The 24,888-nt window shown below is 39.3% G+C and overlaps 1 protein-coding gene across 1 annotated transcript; it reads right to left on the bottom strand.

The window, feature by feature from the left end:
- Window positions 1–297: 297 nt before the first annotated feature.
- tnfrsf21 (tumor necrosis factor receptor superfamily, member 21) lies at window positions 298–23,291 on the bottom strand. Its single transcript, XM_057353760.1, has 6 exons — window positions 22,860–23,291; window positions 18,901–19,543; window positions 17,154–17,669; window positions 9,643–9,908; window positions 2,552–2,768; window positions 298–2,005 (listed from the first exon to the last, which is right to left on the bottom strand). The coding sequence occupies exons 1-6, from the start codon at window positions 22,893–22,895 to the stop codon at window positions 1,776–1,778; spliced, it is 1,908 nt and encodes a 635-aa protein (XP_057209743.1). The 5' UTR covers window positions 22,896–23,291; the 3' UTR covers window positions 298–1,775.
- Window positions 23,292–24,888: the final 1,597 nt, after the last annotated feature.

Raw genomic sequence — 24,888 nt, 5'->3', positions numbered from 1 at the left:
TGACAGCGACATAAACAGTTAGGTGTAAGTTAGTAGACGTTTGTCTCCCGCTTTGTAAAGTCAGGAACAACCGGAGTACATACCGCAGGGACGGAAAAACATTATTATTCGTAGGTTATATGCCCATTTGTATAAAATGCTAATGCATACCGTTTCAACAAAACAGTTGTTTGGTAAACATTGAAAAAGTGGAAACATTGAAAATGTTGAATTATCTTACCAGTCTTTCAACATTTGTCTTTCAACAGTGCCTTCCATCTGGTAATAGATACACCGATGTTTATCCTGGATTTCTGCCGCCGTTTGTCTCTAATTCGTCTGGCAGCATCACGTTTGCGCTTCTTTGACGACGGAGATTCACGCTCTGCCGGCTCTTGTGCACAATACGCATGGTCCTCCATTTTATCAAAACTTCTAAGACAGAACAATCAATTGCTTCAGCTAGACGACGACTACTCCTCCTCCTCTCCGTACTACGACTTACTACTTTGTGCGTCTTCAACTCAGTGATGACGCAAGCTGCGTCTAAAAACACACACGAAGACCAACATATACGAAACGTGCTCTGTAGAGCTGTTTGTCCGTTAGAGCTTACTGTACAAAACATGTCTGCGCAACATAACAAATTCCATGTAGACAGGCCCGCTCCCTATGTAGATACAACTGGTTTATTCTAAGGTAATAAAAACATAACTTTTAATTACATAAGGTTTTTATACACATCTAAAGACACAGTTTTGTATGTTATATTGCATTTCTGTTAATAGATCATACAAAACATCCCGCACTGTACCTTTAAAAAAGCCAAACAAATTATGACAAAAACTTTAATTTGCTGCTTTCTCAGGTTACATCATAATTAACGATAATAATAAATGTCTTGGTTACATGTTACATCTGGAAACAGCCATAAGAATACATACATAACTTTCCAGTCCATACGACACTACATATGTTGTATTTTCAAACAGCTCATCCTCATGGGTAAGATCCACTAAGCGAATACCATTTTTTGTCCGAACAAGTTCAGAGGTTAAACAGCCATACCCTGTTTTTTGGGGTAAAGTTGTCCACAATCCCACATCTAGCACCAGAGTGGCTTTTTAAAAGGACAGACATTCTCTATATTGTCATGTTTGAATATGATTTCTAAAATGCTTGATTTTGTGAAATGTATTTTGGTGGTACTCTAGCACATGTGAAAATTACAGAATTCTAACACCTTCAGAAGATGATCATGGAGCGATCAGGTTGTTTTAAGAAGAGTATAATGAATGCATATAAAGAGTCATGATCAGCAACGTAACCAACAAGAATGGTTTTCAATGCCCTTGAAATCACATATCACACAAATTAAATTACAACAAAGTATACTCCAAAAAGTTACAGTGGTGATACTTGAGAATGTACAAAACAAACAAAAACAACAAAAATACCTTGCTGATTTGGTAACGTTAACTTGTTAGTCGTAATACAAAAAACAGGATAACAAAGGACCAAATGTTTACAGAAATGGTTCATAAATTACATTTTATAGCTTTTTAGACATCATGCCAATGTGTGTGCAACAATATGCTACTTATTAGAGAGATTATAGTGCTGACACCGGCTGTGTCCAATCCAGCACACAGACAAGAAGCTCCAAATGACAGAGAGACTCCTCTAGGATCATTCCGGAGTTTTGGATGTTGCGTGCATGTTGAACTGAATGAGACGTACAAGTGTGTCCATCACTGTGGTTTTGTAGCTGACAATAATGATACGGTTGCAGAGGTCTAAAGGAGATCAGGCAAGTGGCTATAGACAGAGTCGAGCAGAGTCTGGCTTGCTTCTTGACTCTTCACCCCGGCAATCTCAAATAAGCGGTCTAGCTTGTCTTCTGCCATGGGGATTTCCTCAATGACGTGGAGCTCGTCTGGGTTAAGAATGTGCAACATATCATCAAAGATAGGCTGTAGGTCGCAGCGGTCCACACGCACCTGCCGCAGCACAGTGTCCTTTTTTTCTGAGTGACAGAAGCAGAAAGTTATTTATGATAACATGATAAAACATCATAGGGCTCCCTAAGAATAAGGTTACATATTTTCATTAGTCTGAGTTTAAACTATAATCAGCTGACACCCTGCAGTACCTTTACCAAACAGTGCACCCTATTATAAATAATTGTATTTGATGCATTTATTTGGTTCATTCGATGTAGGGGCATAGAGCATCCACAAGGGGGCAGTATATACAGTCAAAAATGTATTTGTCCAACCTCAATTTCACACCACTGGTTAAGATGGGAGTTGCTATTTTGAGCCACTACTACCTCACAAATAACTTATATGTGAAAGTATTGCAACATCGCATCATCTTTAAAGCATTAACAACCATTATAATATGTTATACATAAATCACTTTTTTTTCTTGGGCAATTTCACACACCTCAATAGCATTATGAGATAAGATTAAAATAGAACAAAGAATGATGAAAACTAAATACATTCATGCCGCCCATATGCATATGTGAGGAAATGTAAAGGAAAAAGTTCCTGTGTTGTACGCTTACCTTTGGTTATGAAAGAGCCTGTCCGGCTGAGGGCAGAGTCCTTGCTGGAAGTGGAGTCACATCGCAAAAGAAGCGGTTCTGATTCGTCGGTAAAGAATCCCTTGGAGCGCTCCATGGGCGACTGCTCCACCAAAACGCCGGGTGACTCTAAAGGCTTCTGGTTGGGGCTCAAGCATTGGCCTACATTCACAGCAGTCATCAGCTTGTTTAGGTCAACCTATGACAAAAGTTATGGCATAGAAAACATTGACTTTTCTGAGACACCATTAAACAGAGATTACAAAATATTTTGGGGGGTTTTTAATGCTAATATTTGTATCACAGTCTCGTGAAAGAATCACATTATTCAAAGCAACCAATACACACGTGTTAGGTTGAGGAAGTGAATGACACGTGTTCAAATCTGCGTTCAAATCTTTCTGCAGATGTGTAGGCCCGCCCGCTCGACCTGATTTTGCCAAGTTGTTGATGTCCTCAGGGCAACATATTTTGTTGACCTAAGGACAACATTTTTATCAATAAAACCCACACCAAACCCTAACCACAACTTACCCCTAAAATCAGAGGAAATGATAAGTGAAAAACAATGCTCTAGAAGCACCTAATCCTGGTTGGAAGATTAAACTTAAAATAAACTGTAAACGTATTTCTGAAATCTGATTGGTTGATTTAAATGTTGTCTCAGGGTCAACATCAACCACTTGGCAAAAACAGGAGAGCCAGGCCCGCCCACACCAGAACATGCAATAAATATTTGTTTTGAAATTCTGTATTGTTCTGATCTCATATCAATGAAGCAGTATCCTCCCTGCACAAACAACTTTTTCTTGGGACTATTATGCGAGGAATGGACTTAAAGGACAACTTTTTGCTGAGAGACTGGGAAAACTGTATTACACGCACAATGTCCGGGGACTACAAGTATTTCACTATGTACCCAATGCACAAAGGGTTTGGCCTTCACGGCCCCGTACCACCCACAATAGTCGCGTCCTTGGTGCTCTTTGCGTCAGGAGACGCCAAGTTGTGGAGGCATATGAAAAAGATTCTGTCCAGCCAGCGATTCACTACCCACAGAACATATGGCTTGTGTCATTGTAACAAAGAAAGACCCCTGTGCACAAATCATACTTGTTATGTCACTGTGTCGGTACATTTATGATGTATTTCTGAAAATGTGAGTCACAGTCTAGCACTGCGTTTAATCTTTAGAACAGAGTAGTGGTGTGGTTGATTTTGCATAAGTCACCAAGGCTAAACTGTCGCACTCGTACTGAGTGACCTTGCCGACCAAATGCAATTTGAAGTGATGGTTCAACCTAAAATGAAAATTCTCTCATTACTAACCCTCTTGTCATTTCAAACCTGAATGACTTTCTTCTGCAGAACACAAAAGAAGATATTGTTGTAACAGCCCCCTATTTACTTGCTTTGGTTAGGGGCTGTGCTGTTATGTTACCAACATTTCTCAAAATATCTTCTTTTGTGTTCTGCAGAAGAAAGAAAGTCATACCTGAAATGACAAGATGGCGTGTAAGTTATGACAGAATTTTCAGTTTGAAGGTGAACTACTCCTTTAATTTTGTGTCCTTCCAATAGAAGTGAATGGGTGCTGGCGCTGTTCGGTTGCCAACTTTCTTCAAAATATATTCTTTTGTGTTTTGCAGAATGAAAGAAAGTGGAATTAGTAAATGATGACAGAACTTTCATTTTTGGGTGAACTATCCCTTTAAATGCTCGCTCAGTTTTGGAGATGTTTTGTTCATATTACGAACAAATATATTCTGTCCTCTAAGCCTCACCCTACCCTAAACCTAACCATGACACCTTTCTGTGTTTTTACATTTTTAAATTAACATCATTTATTTTGATTTAGAACCTGTCTTCCTCGAGGGGACCCCACAAAAATCCCCACAACAAGGTAAAAAATCTCTGACATTATTATCTTTTTGGAGACATTTGGTCCCCACACAATGTAGGGTTTACCAGAACCACACACACATTCATTTCCTGTAAATGTCTTGTCATTGACTCAGCACCGAATAATCAATGGCGCAAAGCAAAGCATGGCTTTAAATGGCACTGTGAACAATCACATTTGGTCATTTATTAGTCACCCCACACGGAGACAAATGACTCTGAACTGCATGAACTCCACAAGTAAAATGGCCAGCCCAGTTAAGATGTGGGTAAAGGAGCATAACAAACCTTGAGGATTTTCACTGTCTGACAGACAAATGCGCCTTAAGGCTAAAATACACCACAAGACGTGTGTTTCTATCTGAAACTTTCAAAAAGTCTGCAAGTGTATGATGTCTAGTTTAAAAAAAATCTGTTCAGATCTTAAAAGTCTTGTAGTGTATTCCAGCCATTAAATATGTGCTTTTCCTGAGAAAATCTCATTTTACTACACTGTAAAAAATGATTCTGTGTCGTAGTAGATTTCATTAAATGAATTGAGTAAACTTTACCTAATACAATTGTGTTCTTGTTTTTTAACCAATTTTTAAATTAAAATTATAGAAAAAAAATCTCTGAATTCGAAATATACAAATTACTGAGTGAATTCAACTTAATTGTATCATGTTCAACCCACTTAAACTTGTATAAAGGATGTTTACTTAATTATTTTGTGGTGGGACTACATTAATTATTTTAGTTAATTTCACTAACTGAGCAGTGAGTTTAGAGTTCCCAGCATGCTTTGCATGCGACAGCATTAAGAGTCATTTTTGTGAAAAAGTGCTATTTTATGTGCTTTAAATGAAGGACTTGATAGAGTTTATTGTTTAGTTGTCTTTAATATTTAGAAGAGATTCTGTTTTTATTTTTGAGTTTCGTGATTACCATCGTTCAGAAGAGTGGTGCTTGTGCTTAGGTCAGTGTTTTTTCACTCAGTGAACAGCAATGGTGCTAATGCCAGTACTAAGAACAACTCTCAGCTTACTTGTGCATCATATATGTTGTAAACAATAATACTATAGTATATAATATACATATATATGTATATTGCAATAATAATGTTAAACTGAAGTTAAAAAAAGATCAAGAAGTTAACCCCAATGCTCAAATTAGTATTTCTTCTAGGGCTGTCAACGTTAACGCGTTAACGCATGCGATTAATTTTTTCAAATTAACGCGTGAAAAATATTTAACGCAATTAACGCAGCATCCGTTTCTTTTAACATTTTTTGTCTAGCGTTACATTATGTAATCACGCTCTTATTCGTGTACAGGCTTTTAAACCACTTAAGCGCGATTTTAAACAGTTGCTTTGACGCGTTCAATGAAGATCGACAGCTTCTAAACTGTGGGACGTGGCAAAACGCAATGCGAGGTCCAGTCTGGTGTAAACAGTCACGGGCTGAAGGCTGCGTTGGTGAATCTCTGTCAGACAGCGCATCCGTGTTAAGTTCTCTTTCGTGCTTGAATGGATACAACCACACAAGATTATGTCATAAAGCCCGTTTTGTCTAGCATTTTCTTAAGCAAGACTTCAAAGTGTAAAATAAAATCTTAAATGAATGCAAAGAGTTGTGAAAATGGGAGTGCGGTGACGGTCAGATCTGCGTACTGAGACGGCTCTTAAAGGGGCCGCGTTCTTAAACGTGCTGCTGTGACTCCTGTCACTAATGTTAATCAAAGAACAAAATAAAAGAAGAAATCAATGTGATTTTGTAGCTTTAATGAGAATTCTTCTGCAGTTCATTTCTAATTTAGCATTAAAGACTGTAAAGTGTTTGAGAACTTCCTTCAATTTCTGTATATTTCATGATAGCTCTCAATTATATTGTTGAATGGCTATAATTAATGTTAAAATAATCAATTTAATAGAGACATCAGTTACAGTACTCTTATCAAAATGTTTTCTTTCATTCATAAAATGACGCTGTTAAAGAAATATGTTGTTTCTACATCAATTTGAAGATTAAATGTGAAATTATTCAAATGTAAAAGTATATTTTAAAATATTATTGTTATGTGTGATTAATCGTGATTAATTTTTTTAATCGATTGACAGCACTAATTTCTTCTAATTAGTTTATCATATGACATGTTCTTAAATAATTTAGGTTATTTTACTTGATTTATTCATGGAATATTGTGTTAAAAATACGCTTTAAAGTACTTAAAAAAATGATGCTAACATTATTACACAAAATATTTTTTAAGTAAATACCCATGTCATTTTGTACAGTGTATATAACTTTATGAAAAAGTAAGCTAACTGTTATCATATAATAACCTAAATGTATGCTTTTCCTTTTTTGTAAATACTGATTTTCTACACATTTCTGATCACTTGTAGTGTAGCACTGTGACAGCATTAAAGGGGGTTTTACTGGTTTAATAATCTTATCAGTAGTCATGCGCTTATGAAATACATCACTCAAAAATAAACGATCATCATTTACTCATCACCATATCATTTTAGAGTAAAACTTAGTATTTTTACATTAAAACATTCACTGTTGATACACAGGTCTACCAGTGTCTGTACGGATAGTGAAAAAGTTCCTTTTTTAATTGGTTCCCAACTTCTCTGTCTGTCTTGCCATGTGTGATTCATTCACCTGATAGGAGGCCATGCGTGAGGTGGCACTGCACAGCATAAGATTCATGTGATCTCATGTTGGAACATGTGGTTCTGATGAGCGCAAACAAACACAGCTTTTCCTACTACTCCCACCAATGTACCATTTTCATTCAGCATTGCAAATTCAATATCAGATCTCGTGAGTAACCACCAGTTCCGCCTAATATCACGTTTTGTCCTCAGGAAGCTGAAAATGTGCCGGGCATCAAGCACCTGGTTTAGAACATCCTAATGCAGGTTACATAAAGGCAGAAAACTTCCTCATTAAAACTATTAAGTCATCCAAATTTAGATTAGGGAATGTGTCCCTTCTGCGAGAATTGACGTTTTCCTGCAACTTCAAAGATTGTGCGTTCAATCCCCAAAGAACACACTAATATTAAAGGAAGAGTTCAGTAAAACATAAAATTCTGTCATCATTTACTCACCTCTTGTCATTTTGAACCTGTATGACTTTATTTCTAATGCGGAACACAAAAGAAAATGTTTTGAAGAATGTTGGTAACCAAACAATGGTGGTACCCGTTCACTTCTATTGTATGGACGCAAAACCAATGCAAGTCAATGTGTACCGTCGTAGTTCGGAACGAACATTCTTCAAAATATCTTCTTTTGTGTTCTGCAGAAGAAAGTCGTACAAGTTTGGAATGACAAGAGGGCGAGTAAATGATGACAGAATTCTTTTATTTTTGGCTGAACTATCCCTTTTAGTAAGTCACCTTGGATAAACATGTCTGGCAAATATGTAAAGGGGCACGATTAAACGCGCATCATGTTTTCGCACCAGGTCTAAATCCCTCCTTTAAGGATTTACGACTGATGTAAGTTGCGACCTGTGCAAATTTCCAAACAAAACATGACAGAATAAGGTCAGAGAATGAATAAAAAACTGCTTTGTAACAGTGAACAAAATGTGCTGGGTAAGAAATGTAGCCCTGTTACAACAAGACTACATTTGCCCTTCCTGTACAGAGGTTTAGTGAAAGTCAACACTCGCGCTGGCAATTATGTGATTATTAGGTGGTGCTGACGGGCAGACATACAAACAGTCATAAGAGATTTTTTTTGTACATCTTGGTGATATCAGCAAAGATATCAAGTCACCAACACCATCTCCTGTGACCTTGGGACAAGGTCAGGGTTAATGAAATGGCCTTTATGAACTGGACTCTGGAAGGGATTGCACCTTTAAAATGAATGTTGATGATTGATCTTATATCTCCGGGTGCGTGTCAGCCCTCTGTTATGAGCAATGTGGCTCAATGGAATACAGCCAGGAGTCAGGAGGCGCTCATGTGGTTTGTCTACCCTGCTACACATGGAGTATCCAAACTGTGTTCTAGACTTGGGGTGTGTACCTTACGTAACACTGTATACACATGGCTAGTTGATCCATTAGTGTGCCTTGACTAATAGCTTGTGGTTTGACCAAGAGAGGCTGAAGTCTTAAGTTTGCTAATATTGAAACGTCTCTACGTGTAAATCACTTAAACACATGACACTTTAATGGCACATTGCATGTTTAGAGTGTGTACAGTATGTTAATGCATAGCTTAATGTGTAACATTATTTTTTGTGTAACAGAATTTGTAACAGAATGTGTAACAGAATTTATTATCTGTTATATTTGACCTGTGCTTCTCTCTCCTTTATCCTAAATGTGTGCTCTCACTGAGCGTGTGTGTGTGTGCGTACTTGTCTGTGTACGTACGTGTGTGTGTGTGTGTGTGTGTGTGTGTGTGTGTGTGTGTGTGTGTGTGTGTGTGTGTGTGTGTGTGTGTGTGTCTCTGTGTCTGTGTGTGTTGGTGCGTGTGCGTGTTGTGTTTTGTGTGTGGGTGTGTCTGTCTTCTGTGTTTTCAACCTTTTCTTGTTTTTGCAGGTACAACTTTGATTGTTTTGCTTGTAGTCAATGTGTCTCATGTACAGCTGCTTTGTAACAATGAAAATTGTAAAAGCGCTATATAAATAAAGTTGAGTTGAGTTGAGTTGAGTTAACAGGTGTCAGCAAGACATTCAAAGTGTGGCTTTTAAAAGAATGTAAAGACTGTATGTTTTCAAAATCTGGCTGTTTGTCTAAACAACAGCAGACTGAAGGGGGACTTGCAGATGGTGGTTTGCTGGTTTAAACTGGTTTACAGCGTGGCTACAGGGTTAGTTCACCCAAAATAAATGTATTTCATCATTTACCCATTTCAAACCTATATGACTTTCTTTTTTTTCTGAAGAACACAAACAAAGATATTTTGAAGAATGTTGGTAACCAAACAACACTGGACCCCATTGACTTCCATTGTATGGACACAAAACCACTGAAACTTTTCTGAAAAAGATCTTCTTTTGTGTTCCACAGAAGAATGTACAGGTTCTGAACCACATGAGAATGAATAAACGATGACAGAATTTTTACCTTTGAGTGAACTATCATACACCGCCGCCTGACAAAGATGTGTTCAGCTACCTAGGACTGGTTTAAGCATATGTAGTCGATGCTCACCTGAGGATTGTCTTCCATGACACTACGTATCTTTTCCACCACGTCGATGCGCCGATGGCGGTGAAGGGCGTTGATCAGCTTAGCCAGGTTCGCGTCGCTATCACGTATGGTCCAGTGCTGGAGAGCGGCGTACGCGCTCTCGTGATCCGCCGAGTAGCCATTGGAAAAGGCAGCCACCTCGCGCTCCGTGGCACTGGCCAGTGACTTGTACATATCAATCCACTGGCTGCCGATCTGTGCTGCTACCAGCTTCAGGATGTCAACACCTGGGGAATGAGAACACATCAATCCATTGTTTATGTTCAGCATAATATAGTTACGTCTGAATACTATAGGAAGCAAGCTATATGCTGATATATGCTGTATTATACTGGGCAGTAATTTTTGTGTCTACTGTATTGTACTGTAAAAGGGTATGTTGTCCTTAGTGACCCCATGACCTGCTATTGCCGCAGGATTCGTTCAGACACAGCGAGGGGATAGAAGCGTATAGATCAGAAGGGCAATGCTCTAGAGTTACGTACACCAACATCTGCAGCAGGACATGCCGTCCCGTGGTTAAGGCCATAGCAATAACCCAGACTGATGCCTGTGTTGATGCACTTTAGCGTGACCAACAGTTGCATGCTGGGGAATACCGAGGAGAGTAGTTTTAAAAGGTCACTTGTCCAAGTCTTAAACTACTATGTTAATTCACACTATTCTTAAAGATTGATATGCAACATATTCTTTAAGTTTAACAGAAGTGCAGCTTTATGAGTGCTATTAGTTTAAAAAAAGATGATCTTACAATTTTGAGCTGTCACCAAGCAGCATTACATAACCCCTGAAGAAGCGTCAACTAAAAATAAACTGCATACTGCATATCAACACCTTGGCAACCGCCCATAACCCCCAGCATCAGGGTGGTGGGCTGTGCATGTCCAAGCACCACTTTTTTTAAATGTAAAAATTAGTTAAAGTAAAAACCAGACAACAGTCTATTTTAACTCTATCCTTTACAAAACCAGCCATTAAGAGGTGAAAAATAATCTCAAGCCAATATTTTTTTCTGTATATTACTGTAAAACTTAAATACTATTAAAACTATAAAATTAAACATAACAAAACTATAATAGGTATGGTATGGTACAGGATAGGGTATAGTATAGTGTAGTATATGAGATATGATATGATATATTTAAAATTTCAAACTTAAATATATATATAATATAACAAAAATAACCCAATAACCTGATACTGCAGCTGCAAACAAAAATTAATCCCATAATATTATTCAAACTGTCACCATCACCAGTAACAACCTGGATCAACATAATCCAGTTTTATTTCTCTCTACTGAACATAAACCCGATGGAGTCCATCGTAACAGGATGATTTTAGGGGACAACGGCTGCTGGAAGGTATTAAAGCATCTATCTGAAAGCCAGATCTGTCCTGTTTGTGATCCATCTGCAGCGAATTCACTGGCGCTCTCTGGAGGATAGCGTGCCATGGATCTAAAAATGCCAAGGCCTGCAGGCTGCCCGTCCACTCGCCTGCGTCTGTCTAAGTGACAGTCTCTGTCTAAATGATCTAGGCCGAATTCGACGGGTCGCGTGATATTGTTTTCTCTTGTCTGTGACTATACAGACTGATGGATTTTGTTGCCCCAGTCCCAAAGGCAATTTTGCGGAATGCTGGGAAAACGTGTGCGGCTACTATATGAACGCAGACAGGGTGTTTACAAATGTTTAAAGGTCTGGTTTAAAGTACAATGGTTTTCTTGAACTCTGTGACATTTGGTTATGTGCAGCAAGTTAAAAAAAAATTCTCATTAAATACTTTTTCTCATGACAAATGGTCAAATTTAGGGATGCACGATAAATTATCGGCCATATCGGTATCGGCCAGTAAATGGTCATTTTAAATGTTATCGGCCGATACTAAAATTTAGGCCTATATATTATAGCCGATAAATCATAAATCATTTCCTCTGGTTAAACTTCCTCAGCTGCACGCTGCTCACAGTTAAAATACAGTACTGTCTTTCTGTCGTGATCATTCACTTACTGCTATTAGCAAAACATTGTTGATGTACAGTATGTAGATACAGTATTTATGAATGTGTAAATTATAGGAACAAAAGCACATTGAGCTTTCTGTCTTGAGACCTGTTAGACGTGGCTATTAAGAACATTTTTCTGGGTTGCTCTGGAAGAACATCTACGATTTGTTTATTAAATAAAAAATGTTCCAGAAAAGTTTGAAAGTTTAAGAACAATTTACTAGTGTAAAACAGCTTGGTACATGATTTAAAGGGGAAAAAAAGAGAACTAATGGTTACCTTGTTTTCTACAGCGAATGTTTTCAAATAAAAGCAGTTGTCCACCTTTTGTTTCAGTCTTTCAGGGGAATCTTATATTATGTATATCGGCCAATAGATCGGTTATCGGCTTACAATGTTAAAGAATTATTGGTTATTGTTATAGGCCAAAATGTACATATCTGTGCATCCCTAGTCAAATTTTATCTTCAGAAAAAACTTTTAGTAAAAATTTGATCTTATATAGGGTTTTAAAATTGATTAATTGCGATTAATACTGATAAAAAATACAGCTTAAAGTCGTGTTGTATAAGTGTCTGCCAGATGCATAAATCTAAATGTGATGTAACTTTCAGAGCGTCTTTACTATTTGGCATGTCCTACTTTTGTTTGAATGACAGCATACACTGGAGCTGGCACGGACTCAGTTGAACAAAACTGGTCCATGTTATCCCAGCATGATCTGAAAACGCTCCGAAGAACATCGTGTGCATATAATCGGAAATCTGACCTTTTATACGGATGAGCTGATATGACCTATGTCACAAGTTCGCTTATTCGATTAACTTTCCTTTTATAATACTTTAATAATCTTACATTTAATACGTTGTTGCCTGGTTTCACAGACGAGGTTTAGGACTAGTCCCAGACTAAAATGAAAGTTTGAGCTGTCTTAACTGAAAATAAAGTCTTTAAATATGCAATTGCCATTTTTTGTCTCAAGATGCAGACCAATAGTGTTTTTATCTAAGGCATTTTAATAAAAGCGACTTCAATATGCTAATTTAACTAAGGCATAGTTGCTAAGGCTTAAACTAAGCCTTGTCTATGAAACCTGGCCTATAATTCTTTTTAGGGTTTCAATTGGGTTATGAATTACAGATTTTTCTAAACCCCATCTTATACAGATACACTATTGACCCCTTTTGCGACGACGTCACGCTAACGTCACGGCATTAGCTGGAGACAAAACAAAGGGAAAACTGAAGGTGGCCAATACAAACCGGCACAGATTCGGCTACATAAGGAGTTTAAAATATAATTTTGTTTAGTGCCACAATTGACAGAATACAGTGTCCAACTTGATATTTGAACACATACCTGCTGCCATTGCCAAACAAAAACACTGACGACAGCTGCAGTTAAACACAATAAAACAAGCAGACTGAACAGAAACGATCATCAAAAATGCTCGTGTTTCATTTCATAACACTTACGATTAAAAAAAACGACTGTCTTTTGTTGGTGTGGATTATGATTTGGGTATGTGTCTAAAAATATCTCACATATGCCCAAATCAGAAACTGGGGAACAAGGTTAGTTTCACGTAGCGTTAACTTTTGAACGCATAGGATATGCTATCTAACTTTGGTAGTTATAAAACTAGCAGTTAACTATCGGAAACTAAACATAAAGGAAACTGTTTGTCATCTCTTTTTCTTTAGTTGTCACAAGTGCATTAGTTTAAAGGGAGAGGGAACAGTGAGAAGACGCATGTTATGTGTCAGTTTGTGTTCAAGTAAATGCATTTGCTAACGTTTGCCACGGTTAGTACAGGTAGGCATATATAGATGTATACGCTCTCAGTTATCTTTACTATACATGCTTGGTTTATCTGTCTGGTAGGTGTAGATGTCAGGCCACTTAACGGGAGTTAATCCTGTCAATTTGTCCATGGATCCATTGAGTGAGTGTGTAAAGGTCGGCCAGGTTCCTTGCGTTAAAGTTAACTTTTTCAAAAACAATCGCGGTCCTAGACAGTGAGTGACCTTACAGTGAGTGACCTTACATGTTAAAATTGAATCAGATTTTTTTCTAGTCATTGTCAAAAAGCAAGCAAACAAAATGTGCCTCCACTTAAGCTCCGCCCACAAAAACGTGTCTGCCAGACAGTGATTTGCATAACTAACTAGCCAGACACTGTCTGTACTATAGTCATTCTTTTATGACATCAATCTGGCTGTTTTGAATGGTGTTAAAGCTCCTGCCGTTAGTGTTTATAATCTGCGACTGTAAATTTATACAAAAGCCTTCAGACAAAAGTGTCGAAACATGTTACAGGACAATTACCACGTGCGAAGACAACACCTGGTCTCTCAGCTTCTTACAATACAACAAAGTCGTAACATCCACATATCAAATTCAAACCAAGTGGCAAACCAGCTGAACCAGGTCTAGCTTGGCTGCATAACAAAGAAATCTAAGCAATCCAGGAACTCCCCTTTGAGGAAAGTCACTGCGGTGGCTTCGCAAGAATGTCTGCAACACAGCCATCCCGTAAATCCCTGACACCTCATGCCTCATACCGCCCGCAGTAATTACCACTTCCCCATCAACACAATGAAAGTCTTCTCATGAAGTATTAAACACAGACCCGGGCGGGCTTACGAGCGGGGATCCTACAAGCTTCCCCCGAGTTTCCCTGACTGTTACACAAAATACTGGCAGAGCTGAGCTCACCCATGAAGTACCTAATCGTCTCCAATAAAACCCCCAGCCCACCCTGATTCTGAGCGGTGGGCTTTTATAGATAACAGCTATTGCAGAGGTTGTTATATGGGGTTTACACGCGGGTGGTTCTGTTTCTCTGTTCTCCGCCGTGCGTGCTTTGTTATACCATACGAGGCACCTCCTGGCCGCCAATGAAAGAATTCATTATTTGTACGAACGCTCCTTCATCTTTATATATGTTTCCCATGCGGCCCTTTCCGGTCATTATTTCACTAATGTAGTAAACAGACAAACATGCCTTCGGACCAACCAATTACACACCTTGAATGAATTAAGGAAATGTTTTGTGCTGTGTTCGCAGCTGTGTAACGTTTACCTGTGCTTTTTAATTCACATGAGTCGAGGGGCCTCTACTATCTCAAAAAGTTAAGCATGTTTTTTGTTGTTGTAATAAAATATTTTTTCTTTGAAGTCAATAAACAATGAAATTGTTCACGTTCTGAAACGCTAGGGAGAAAAACATCACAGTAAACTTTTTTTTCAACTGGTGGAAGCGTTTAACCGTTTTTATTTGACACTTGCTTTTGCCTTCCCTGATATTTCACTGATTTCAAGGGCAATTTTTATCAATATTATAAAACTACAAATTTCTTCCAAAATGCTTCAAGCTTAACTTTTTTTAAAGGGATAGTTCACTTAAAAATGTCAATTCTGTCATCATTTACCCACCCTTTCAAACCTGTATGACTTTCTTCCTTCTGAAGAACACAAAAGAAGATATTTTGAAGAATGTTGGTAACCAGACAACAGTGGCACCCATTTACTTCTATTGTATAGACACAAGTAAATGTGTGCCGCTGTTGTTCGGTTACCAACATTCTTCAAAATATCTTCTTTTGTGTTCTGCATAAGAAAGAAGGTCATACAGGTTTGAAATGACTAGAGGGTGAGTAAATTATGACAATATTTTAAATTTCACAGTTACAGTTTCTGAAAATCTAAGTTTTAAATGTTGGCCCATTTAAAACTAGGATGTTGCTATGCACGCTGTAAAAATGTAAACTTAAAAACAAAATCTAGCTGTATTTTGTAGTGAAGTTTGCTAGGTGATTTCCGACTGACCTACGTCGAAGTCTCTATTATACTCCAGTCTGTGTTCCAGTCTTGTGACCTTCAAATAAGGACAGATACGGGGGACGCTGAACTCACACATCTCTCAAGACACATAATTCAGACCCTCCACCCATCTCCTACCAGGACATGTCCACTGATAAACCCCAGCGGCTCTGAAACCACACAGAACTGGAATAATCTGGTTCCAACTGCTCAGGGTTAACGCAAAGTCACACACATTGGCAGATACCTCAAACTGATATAAGCCGGTGCCAAAGAGCTGCAAGTTTCACGGACGTATCCCGGCAGCCTCTGCTGCACGGTAATCGGCAGGTTATGGGGTGTAGAGTGTGAAATAAATAATAAAAGAGGAAACAAACACCAGACGAGTGATGTCAGTAAACCAAGAGAGATCAGGTTTGTTGTTTGTGTAACTGTTGGATTTCTCTATAAAGTATTGTTTACTCCAGAGCATACTGGATGAGACGGATCCACAGATGGTTTACAACATTGGAATTTCATTTTGCAAGATATCATTCACACTGCAAAGTGCTGGATATTGAGGTCCGGCATCTGCCAAAGCAGATTATTAACACGTTTTCATAAACTCAGCTGGGTCAATCCATGTCAAATCAACCAAATTTTGAATATTTCCCGGGCTCAAATTTTTTTTTTCTATTTTTACAGAGGCAAGACCAACATATGGAGTGATGAAATATGAAATGCCACAGGTAAATAGTTATTAAGTTATCAATTAATTTGTAGAGGGAGGTAAAAATGACAAATTTCACCTGAAATTTGGAGCCATATTAGAGGGGGTAAAAAATGACATGAGAAATATGCCAGCATCATTATTTTCTTTTTACACAAAGATCAGAATATCTGTTAGTAAATCTGTTAATTTTAAGAATCCTTGATGCATTTTATACCAATGGTGACAGCTCAAAGTGTCAACTTTATTATTTGAGCAGTAGGGTACGATTTCATGTGAAATCTCAGGTTGATTTGACTTCAACACATGTAAAGACAAGAATGTAAAGGAACCTGCATTTCATGTTTCAAACAGAGATGGAGCTACAGGTACAGCATTAAAGGTCAAGCGGTTTGTTTATCATCAAACAGAATTCCAATAACAACTGTGGTCTTCCCCAAAATCACGCAATAGGTTGAGACATTGTTGCTATGTCGGGCTGCTCAAACAAACAGAGCTGTGTTTTGATAGTGACACACTGCTTACGCTTTTCATGAGAACCAGCCTTGACCATTTCAGATTAAGATCGGGTAGGAGAAGGTATTTTACCAGCGAAAAACTGTTTTACCTTGCCTGGAGTAAGACTGAATTTGAATTGGCATTAACATTTTACAAAAAACAACGTACCTCTCCAATGTAACTCCGTTACACAAAGTACAAAATAATGTACCGTGTGAAAGTATTCTGAATACACCCTCTGAACTTTTTGACAAAAAACTCAGTTTCAGAAATGTTCCTGTAGTTGGTATGGCATTGCCTTAGCTGTGCAAAGGTCATGGGTTCAAATCCCAGGGATGTGTACATACAATAAATCTTAAATTCGGACGCTTTGGATAAAAGCATCCGCATGTAGTTGCATCAGATGTGGTGCATTGAAGAGATTTAACACACCTTGGCCATTTGAGTAGTAGATCCACCTCTCTCTGGTTTCGGCTGGAGAACTGGGTTTCTTGTGGATGGCTTTCTCCATAATGCTACTAGGATCCTGTCTGGGTCCCTTCTTTAGCACCCGTGAACTGCGCTTTACGCTGCACACAACGATGACCATCAGCACCAGCAGAAGCAGCAGGACTATCATCCAGGGCAGGTGTTCATTGATGTCAAAGTGCTTGTGCGTGTTGGGCCTCGGAGAACCCTTGCGGATTGGCCGAAAGCCCAGTCCCTGGGCCTTGCCGTCGGAAAGTGCGTCCACGGGTGGCTGTTCGGCCCGCTGGTAATCTCGTGACAAGGAGAACTTGTGGAGTCTTTTGGGAAGCTCCTGAGCAGCAGACGTTTGGATTGGGATTAGTCCATCGGAAGAAGCCATGGTTGTGGGAACGTCTGTGTCTCCGACGGCAGTCTCTGTGATGTTGAGAGCCAGGACTGAGAGATCTTCGATTTCTGCAGCTGGTGAGACTGCAGTACTTTCTGTGAGGTGTAACGGGAGACAAAAACGGAGAGAGAGGGAATTAAATGCAGTACTAAAGATGAGCTTAACCCAGACAACAAAACAGAAGGGAGAGTAACTAAAACTTTAATCCAGCATCAAGCTGGCATGTGTAGATAAGAAACTGGAGCCGTGCTGCTCAGCCTGTAAACCGTGTTTGGCCAAAGTAATCTCACACGAATTACTTGTCTTAACTGCTCATATATGACCAAAAGCTAAGGTCAATGCAACCTGACGGAACTCCTGAGTGTTCTGTGTATATATAAGGCAGGGGACCACTTGAAGCTCAATACTTCTGCCAAACAGTTGTGCTTATAACTGATAACATATTTAACTTTCCAAAAACAGGAATGGAACCAAATTCTTACATTCTCTGAATGTACCTCAGACACTTCATTTAAGACTACACTGTAGGGCAATTCCATGCAAATGTCAACCTTAAGATGATCAAGTATTTACCAAAGGTTTCCACCATACTGATAGGTCAGATGTTAATATTTGGTGGGATAAATACCCCTGTGAAGCATTTTTTGTGTTTTTAAAACATAGTTTTACATTGTCACATGCATCATGGTCAGTATTCCTTATAAATGGGAACATAAAAATTTAAATATAGTAACTATTTATGTTCTATTAAGTTCCATCCCTTCTTCATTTGTTGGGTATTATTGCTTATGGTTTGCACATTTTAATTCCTGTAGAAATCCTACAAAATATGTTGTCTTTCAAAAATGTGCGCAATTTTTTTGTCACATCCATAACACATTATTTTTTCCCTCTTTTAAAATGAAGTTTTCTTTTACATAATGTATCGACTGATATTTTTCTGATGTCTGGACTCTATCATCAGGGTTTAGTGAAATATAAACAGATGGTTCAATATATTGGTAATACATATATTCTCTTAAATTATATTTCAAGTTTTGACTGAAAAGTCACATACACAACGCTGTAAACGTTTTTTGCTGCTTTCAATTTTTAACGTCAGTGAAATTTAAGCCAGTGGTGAGTTGTAATGACTTATAAGATTAATGTTCTTAATATACTTTGATGAGTTAATATTAAAACATTTAAAAGCTTGTATTATGTTGAAATTACTTATAAAGCTGATTTGACTGTAGTTAAAAATGTAACACTGCAAAAAGTGTATTTTTCATATTGCAAATAGAAACACTTTGGAAGAACTCCACTGGCAAAGCCCTTCACTCTCACCTCTATGTGCTGACTCAGTGCTGGAAACCGTGGACACGCGGGCCTCTCCAACCAGTCCTGAGTCAGAACCCGCTGGAGTCGGGCCGCACACATTATCTGTCTTCTCGGTACCCTTAATCAACAGCGTCAAACCTAGAGCCTGGCAGTCCATGTGAGCTCGGCACCTCAGAACATCCGATGCTGAATCAGAGAAGGTACCGCGCTGACACGTCCGACAGCGCACGTCCTCCGTTTCGCTTCCGGGTTTTCTGACGCCCCACCCGGGTGGACACGACGAATGCCGCTGGCACTTACCACCCTGGGAGAAGCTGCCTGACGGGCACACGCACAGCCGATCGGTGGTTGACTTACAGGGGGTCTTTTCGATAAAAGGTGTTTGGCAGCGTCTCTGACAACGGTGACACTGCTCTACGCCATTTTCACCCCGGGTGAATGTGCCGTCCAGGCAGGGGCTGCACTCTCGCACAGTGGCCTCTGTGCAGTGAGAGGACACGTAGGTGCCTGCCGGACATTTGTTGCACACCAGCTTCTTCCCGGTGGCGGGGTCAATGTGGTGATAGTGTCGCAGAGACAAGAGCTTCTCTGTGGTTGGGCTGGGGGTCAGCGTGTGGGTTAAGATGCCGCCGACCGAAATGCACAGCAGCTAAGAGCGGGGAAAGAAGAACAAGGAGACTGTTATGTAATACAAACAATACAAACAATCAAAACACATAATAAATGAATGGCCGCTGTGTCACGGGTTTGTGGAAGAAGTTGTTTTTGGAATTGCAACTAAGTCATTTTTACTCTATAGATGCCCTACAGACATGACAATAAAAGTTTAAATAACATTTACACAATCTGCTACAAGTCACCCATGCACACGACACGTTTTAAACAAAAACAAGGGATCACTGTTGACAGCACTCTTATAGGCCAGTGACCTTGAAAATGATCTTTAATGACAAGAAGCCAGTAAACACAAGCGCTCTAAAGTTACAACAGACCGAACGTGATCCCCGAAAGCCAAATTCCAGACATAACAGTCGCTTCCTCCCGACTGCACAGCACGATAACAGCACATAATATTCTTTATGACGTTACCCCACGTTGTAATCCTCCCCCTAAATGGGCCTACACATGGTGGCTTAATTCACCGCATCTTGGCCTGGGCGCAAAAGTCGTCACCGAAAATATGATGCCGGACAGCATTAAGCTCACATCCAGCACACGACCGCCTCGCTGCATCATCACTTTCTAAACCCAAAGTTCAATTAACTGCAGATCACGAAACCCCTGGTGTTTTATTACGGTTCCTCTGCAACAGACCGCACAGAAGACTGGAATAAAAGCGCAGAGGACTCATTTCCTTATAATAATGGGAGGACTGACATGACGCAATGGGCGTACTGCTTCGAATAAAACAAGCAAACATGACATTAATATTCTCCAGCCGACACACGCTGACATGGATGGGGCCATGCCAGACCTCATGGTGCACGTGTTGCTCTTCGTGAGGTGATGGGGAGCGTCTCGGTGCAGCCGGACAGAAGGACAAATGGCGATTAGACAAAGCTGTGCGTTTCCATTAGCCTGTGCTTTAGGAGAGGGCAACGGAGCGGGCCGGCAGATGAGGGTTTGAAGTAGGGCAGTGAGGGGGACAATTTCACAGAACAATGTTTGTATGGGTGTTGGGCTATGAAAGCAGTTCGCATGAACAAGTTCCCATCGCTAAATGACTGTTGCATTAAGAGATACGCTTCTGAAGTTTTTTTTCTTTAAAGCAGCTTTTAAAAGAAGAACTGGCCATCTGAGATAAAGAGGAAGAACTTTTTACTACTTTCAACAAAGACATGTCACAACTCCACCTCCAAATATTGTCTGGGTAAAAGGGATCGCCTATGCAATTGGCTTTTTTAACAGTTTTGGTAAAGTTTGTGTACTTTTAACTAGAGTGTGTGAAAACTGCACAATATAGAATAAACAAATGCTAATGTGTGCTACAAAGTGAGACTGCCCAATTGTTCTCACTGTCTTTTGTCTGCAAAGGCAAGACATCACATGCAATCGCATTCGCATATTCCAATGGTGGAGAGACATGCATTACTGGCACCTACTCAAAACCCTTTAAGGTTATGGCTTTGAAAGTGCCTCAGAATCGTGTCCTTCGTCATATAATAAAGCATGTATAAACATTATCATAAATATTTTTGACTCAAAAGCTATGAGAAAGTATAAGCATGCAAAAAATGGAATGTTCCCTTTCGGCACCAAGGCAAGACCTTCTAACTATCCAACGCTTAACTGTTGATTCAGCTGCTCTTATGAGCTTGTAAAGAAAATTTATGATGGTTTTAAATGAATCATCGGGTTTCCTGACTAACCTGCGAGTAAACAGACTTGGCATTTTACAACCTGACTACACGAGCTTGTAACCTGTGTGCGTATATCCTTTACATACTTCTACAATTATACATATTTTGTGAGTAATACCAAAGATGTATTCATACAGTACCAAGTATAAAAGTGCAAGAACAACATTAAAACCCATAACAGTCATCCACAACGATGAATGTTGTGTTTTTCGTCTATGGTGGTAGGAGCTCCTAGGAACACAACAACCCACTGGTATTAACCACAGATGTAGATGCTTTACGCTAAATGGAAACTCTGAATTGGCGTATGCTTCAGGGAACGTGACTACAGGCTTTAGGTTTGTATAGATCTCTGACTGTTTGTTTATTCACGAGTAAACATGGCGTGCGAATCTGCAGGACCAACCATGGGGACAGATGTGATATCATCGGGACTCCATGTGCCAAACTCTTAGTACCAGACAAAGAGGACACCTGTTACACCTGTGATACATCATAAGTGAAATATAAACACTCCCTGTCTGGAGGCAATCGTGCTTAAGTTTATAATCTACAACAGCCAATGACTCTGCAGGCTTCGTGAATGAGCGAGGAATATTCCTGCAAATGTCAGGCCCCTTGCCAGACGTATGACATCACTGCCAGCAAACATGTTTTTGACTGGTACTGTACATGAACGGTGCAAATTGACAGAGCAAACGGCTAAACCGTCCGGTGCGGCGGGACTAATAATGCATTAACAGTAGTGTGTATTAAACAACTGAATCCAGCAGTAAGGTGATGCAGTATGGGACTTGATGGTCTCTTGATAAATACATGCTAATGGATGTGATAAACCAAATTAACATCAAATGTATCTATGCTGCATATCATATAGAACAAAGTTGGTGTCTAAACAATAGAGCTGCATGGGGATATGGAGTCATGCAATTGTTTTAATGCAATAAAAACACAGACATTAACAACAGCCTATAGTATAAGTCATGCAAATGCCTTTTAAATAGCACAGTGATGTGAACTGACAAAGACAAAGAGTCTTTAAAATAATTATGTTACTCAAACACAACAATGTAGATCTCTAAGCATCAACGTAATGTGTTATGTCAGCAATGTTTATTTTATAGGCTATGTTGTATTTGTGTATTCTGTTTGCAAGGAAGAGGGGATGTTTGGGGATATGGGGTGGGGGGTTCCATTGTTCCATCAAAACAAGGATAATGTAATGTTCCATATCCCAAACCGGTAGGGTCCTTAATTTAACATTTTCACATTTGTGTTAGGCTAACAACTTTTTTTATTTAAAAAAAATCGACAAATGTATGATGATTAATAAAGCACCGCCACAAACAAAACAATAAGAAGGCCTGCAACTATCTTGCTATTAGTCTTAAAGATTAAAAAAATAAACTGTGCTGCACATAAACCACATGAAAATACGTTTAAAAACACATGAAAAAAATGTACTTTTCTAAAACAGATATTTTCCCAATGCATAGGCTATTCGAGCGAGCGGCACCAGGTAGATGTGCTGTCCCTTTAAATCCAACAAAAGCCAGAATATTCGAGAGGATAGGAGAGGAGAAAACAAGTGTATCATTGACTTACCACCACTGTCAAGCTCACAGACATGTTTCCAGGCATCGTCCCAATCGATTCACTCTTGTTTAAATATGCCCAGATCTACCTCTGTTACTTTTGAGCTTCATAGGTGGAGCATCACCATCACCGCATCAAGAGGCACCACATTGTCCTTTCAGTGCACAAATAACGTTAATGTCCACTGACGCCTTTTTATAGTCTGTGCCGCGGAGTGCACCGGCTTCAAGTAGTAGGGCATGGGCGCTTCGTTTTGGAAGAGGAACGGTATAATTCCCATAGCGATGATGGATGAATGTGTGGACTGAAGTCTGGCTTCTGTTTGTCCGGGTTACGGAATCCCTGTGCCGCAAACACGGGCTGCGACTGAAGAGGGCGGGTACTGGCGACGCGCGTCACGGCCGAAACTCGCCACTGGCTGCGCGTGGGCGCCGCAGACCGTATCACAGGCTTGCTGCGAGACAGTTTCCGGGAAGATACTGGGGATGACAGAATTCTAGCTGGATAAGATTATTACTGTGTTGCACAAGTGAACTGTACGTTGATTGTCATTTTGGCACTAATCATTTACAGTGACGTTTAAGAGCACTTGGAAACGTAAAGGGATTTAGGAAACATATAAATTACATATACATAAAATGAATAAATTAAGATGTTTGAAACAATTGGCATATTTATGATGCGTTCCAGACACCTTGGATATGAGATATGTCCCACCTCAAACACGGAAATAACGATTTAGTCATTTTAAAAGTATTTAGTAACATTAATGTTACTAATGATTCAGTAACATTTAGGCCCGGTTTCACAAACAAGGCTTATGGCTAGTCCCAGACTAAAATGAATGTGTGACCTGTTTTAACTCAATATAACTTGCCCAGAAATATCTTAAAATATATCAGTGCCACTGTTTTGTCTCAAGATGCACACCAGTAATGTATTCTTCTCAGGCATTTTTATAAAAGCGACATAAATATCTTAATTCAACTAAGGCTTAGTCCTGGTTTAAACTAAGCCGTGTCTGTGAAACCGGGCCTTAAAGTCCCAGTGAAATTAAAAATGACAAGGTAGGTAGAGGTATGGTTTCTCTGACTTCTAGATTTAAACAAATACATTACCGTTACAATTGCGGTCATGTGGTCTATTTTAAATGATAACGATATCAGGATAACCAACAAAATCTCTTTTCTTGTGCAATATTAATTGACAATATGAACAAACAAATCCACGCGAAACTGTGCAATGTAAACTGTTACCGTCTGCCGTAAAACTGAACTCCGGCCACTGACTCCACTGCCATTATATGATTGATTGAGGGTGTCTCACGTGATTAGCCATTACGCATTTTCCTATGGTAAGTATTACAGACCCTTCCATCTCCCTATATAAGAGTATCCCTGCGTTCCACTTCACCTACTTATACTAGCCCTAATAGTAGGTACTGTTTTTGTGTGGAATAGTAGGTACTTTTGAGTAGGCTACATGGCAAAAGAGATTGCACACACTGGGACATACTAACAGGAAGCGGAAGTGCCCACTGTTGCCTAGACAACATTGTCGCCAATAACTGTCACACACATCAAAATACAGCTCTTCTTTCCATTAAGGTATTTATTCATTCATTATTCCGTATGTAATGTTTACTGTACACTTACATTTGTTAATTTAGTGATGCATCAGTTATATCATTTATTAATGCAGTGGAGCACCACTAAACTCCACCTACTCACGGTGAGTTGTGGGTAAAATCAGCCGTTAGAGTCTGCATCATTCTGCACTTCGAATTTCTACTGGAAGTAGTAGACCATCCAGGAATCTTTGGAATACTATTTTCAACATACTACGATTTGGGACATACTAATTCTTCTTTCAAATACTATTAGGACGGATAGTATGCTGATTGGAACACGGTATCTCTGCTTTAAGTCCCCGTGATCCGGAAGTTGCGATCGTTTTTACTTCCGTATTCTGACACATTTCTGAGTGAAAGGGAATTTCAAAGGAGAAAATTTGTGGGCGTGGCTTGCGTTTTTCAGTG

This window comes from Triplophysa rosa, linkage group LG15, assembly GCF_024868665.1.
Source record: "Triplophysa rosa linkage group LG15, Trosa_1v2, whole genome shotgun sequence".
Lineage (NCBI taxonomy): Eukaryota > Metazoa > Chordata > Actinopteri > Cypriniformes > Nemacheilidae > Triplophysa > Triplophysa rosa.
The sequence above is the reverse complement of the archived record's forward strand: the minus strand, read 5'-3'. Positions and strand labels throughout refer to the sequence as shown.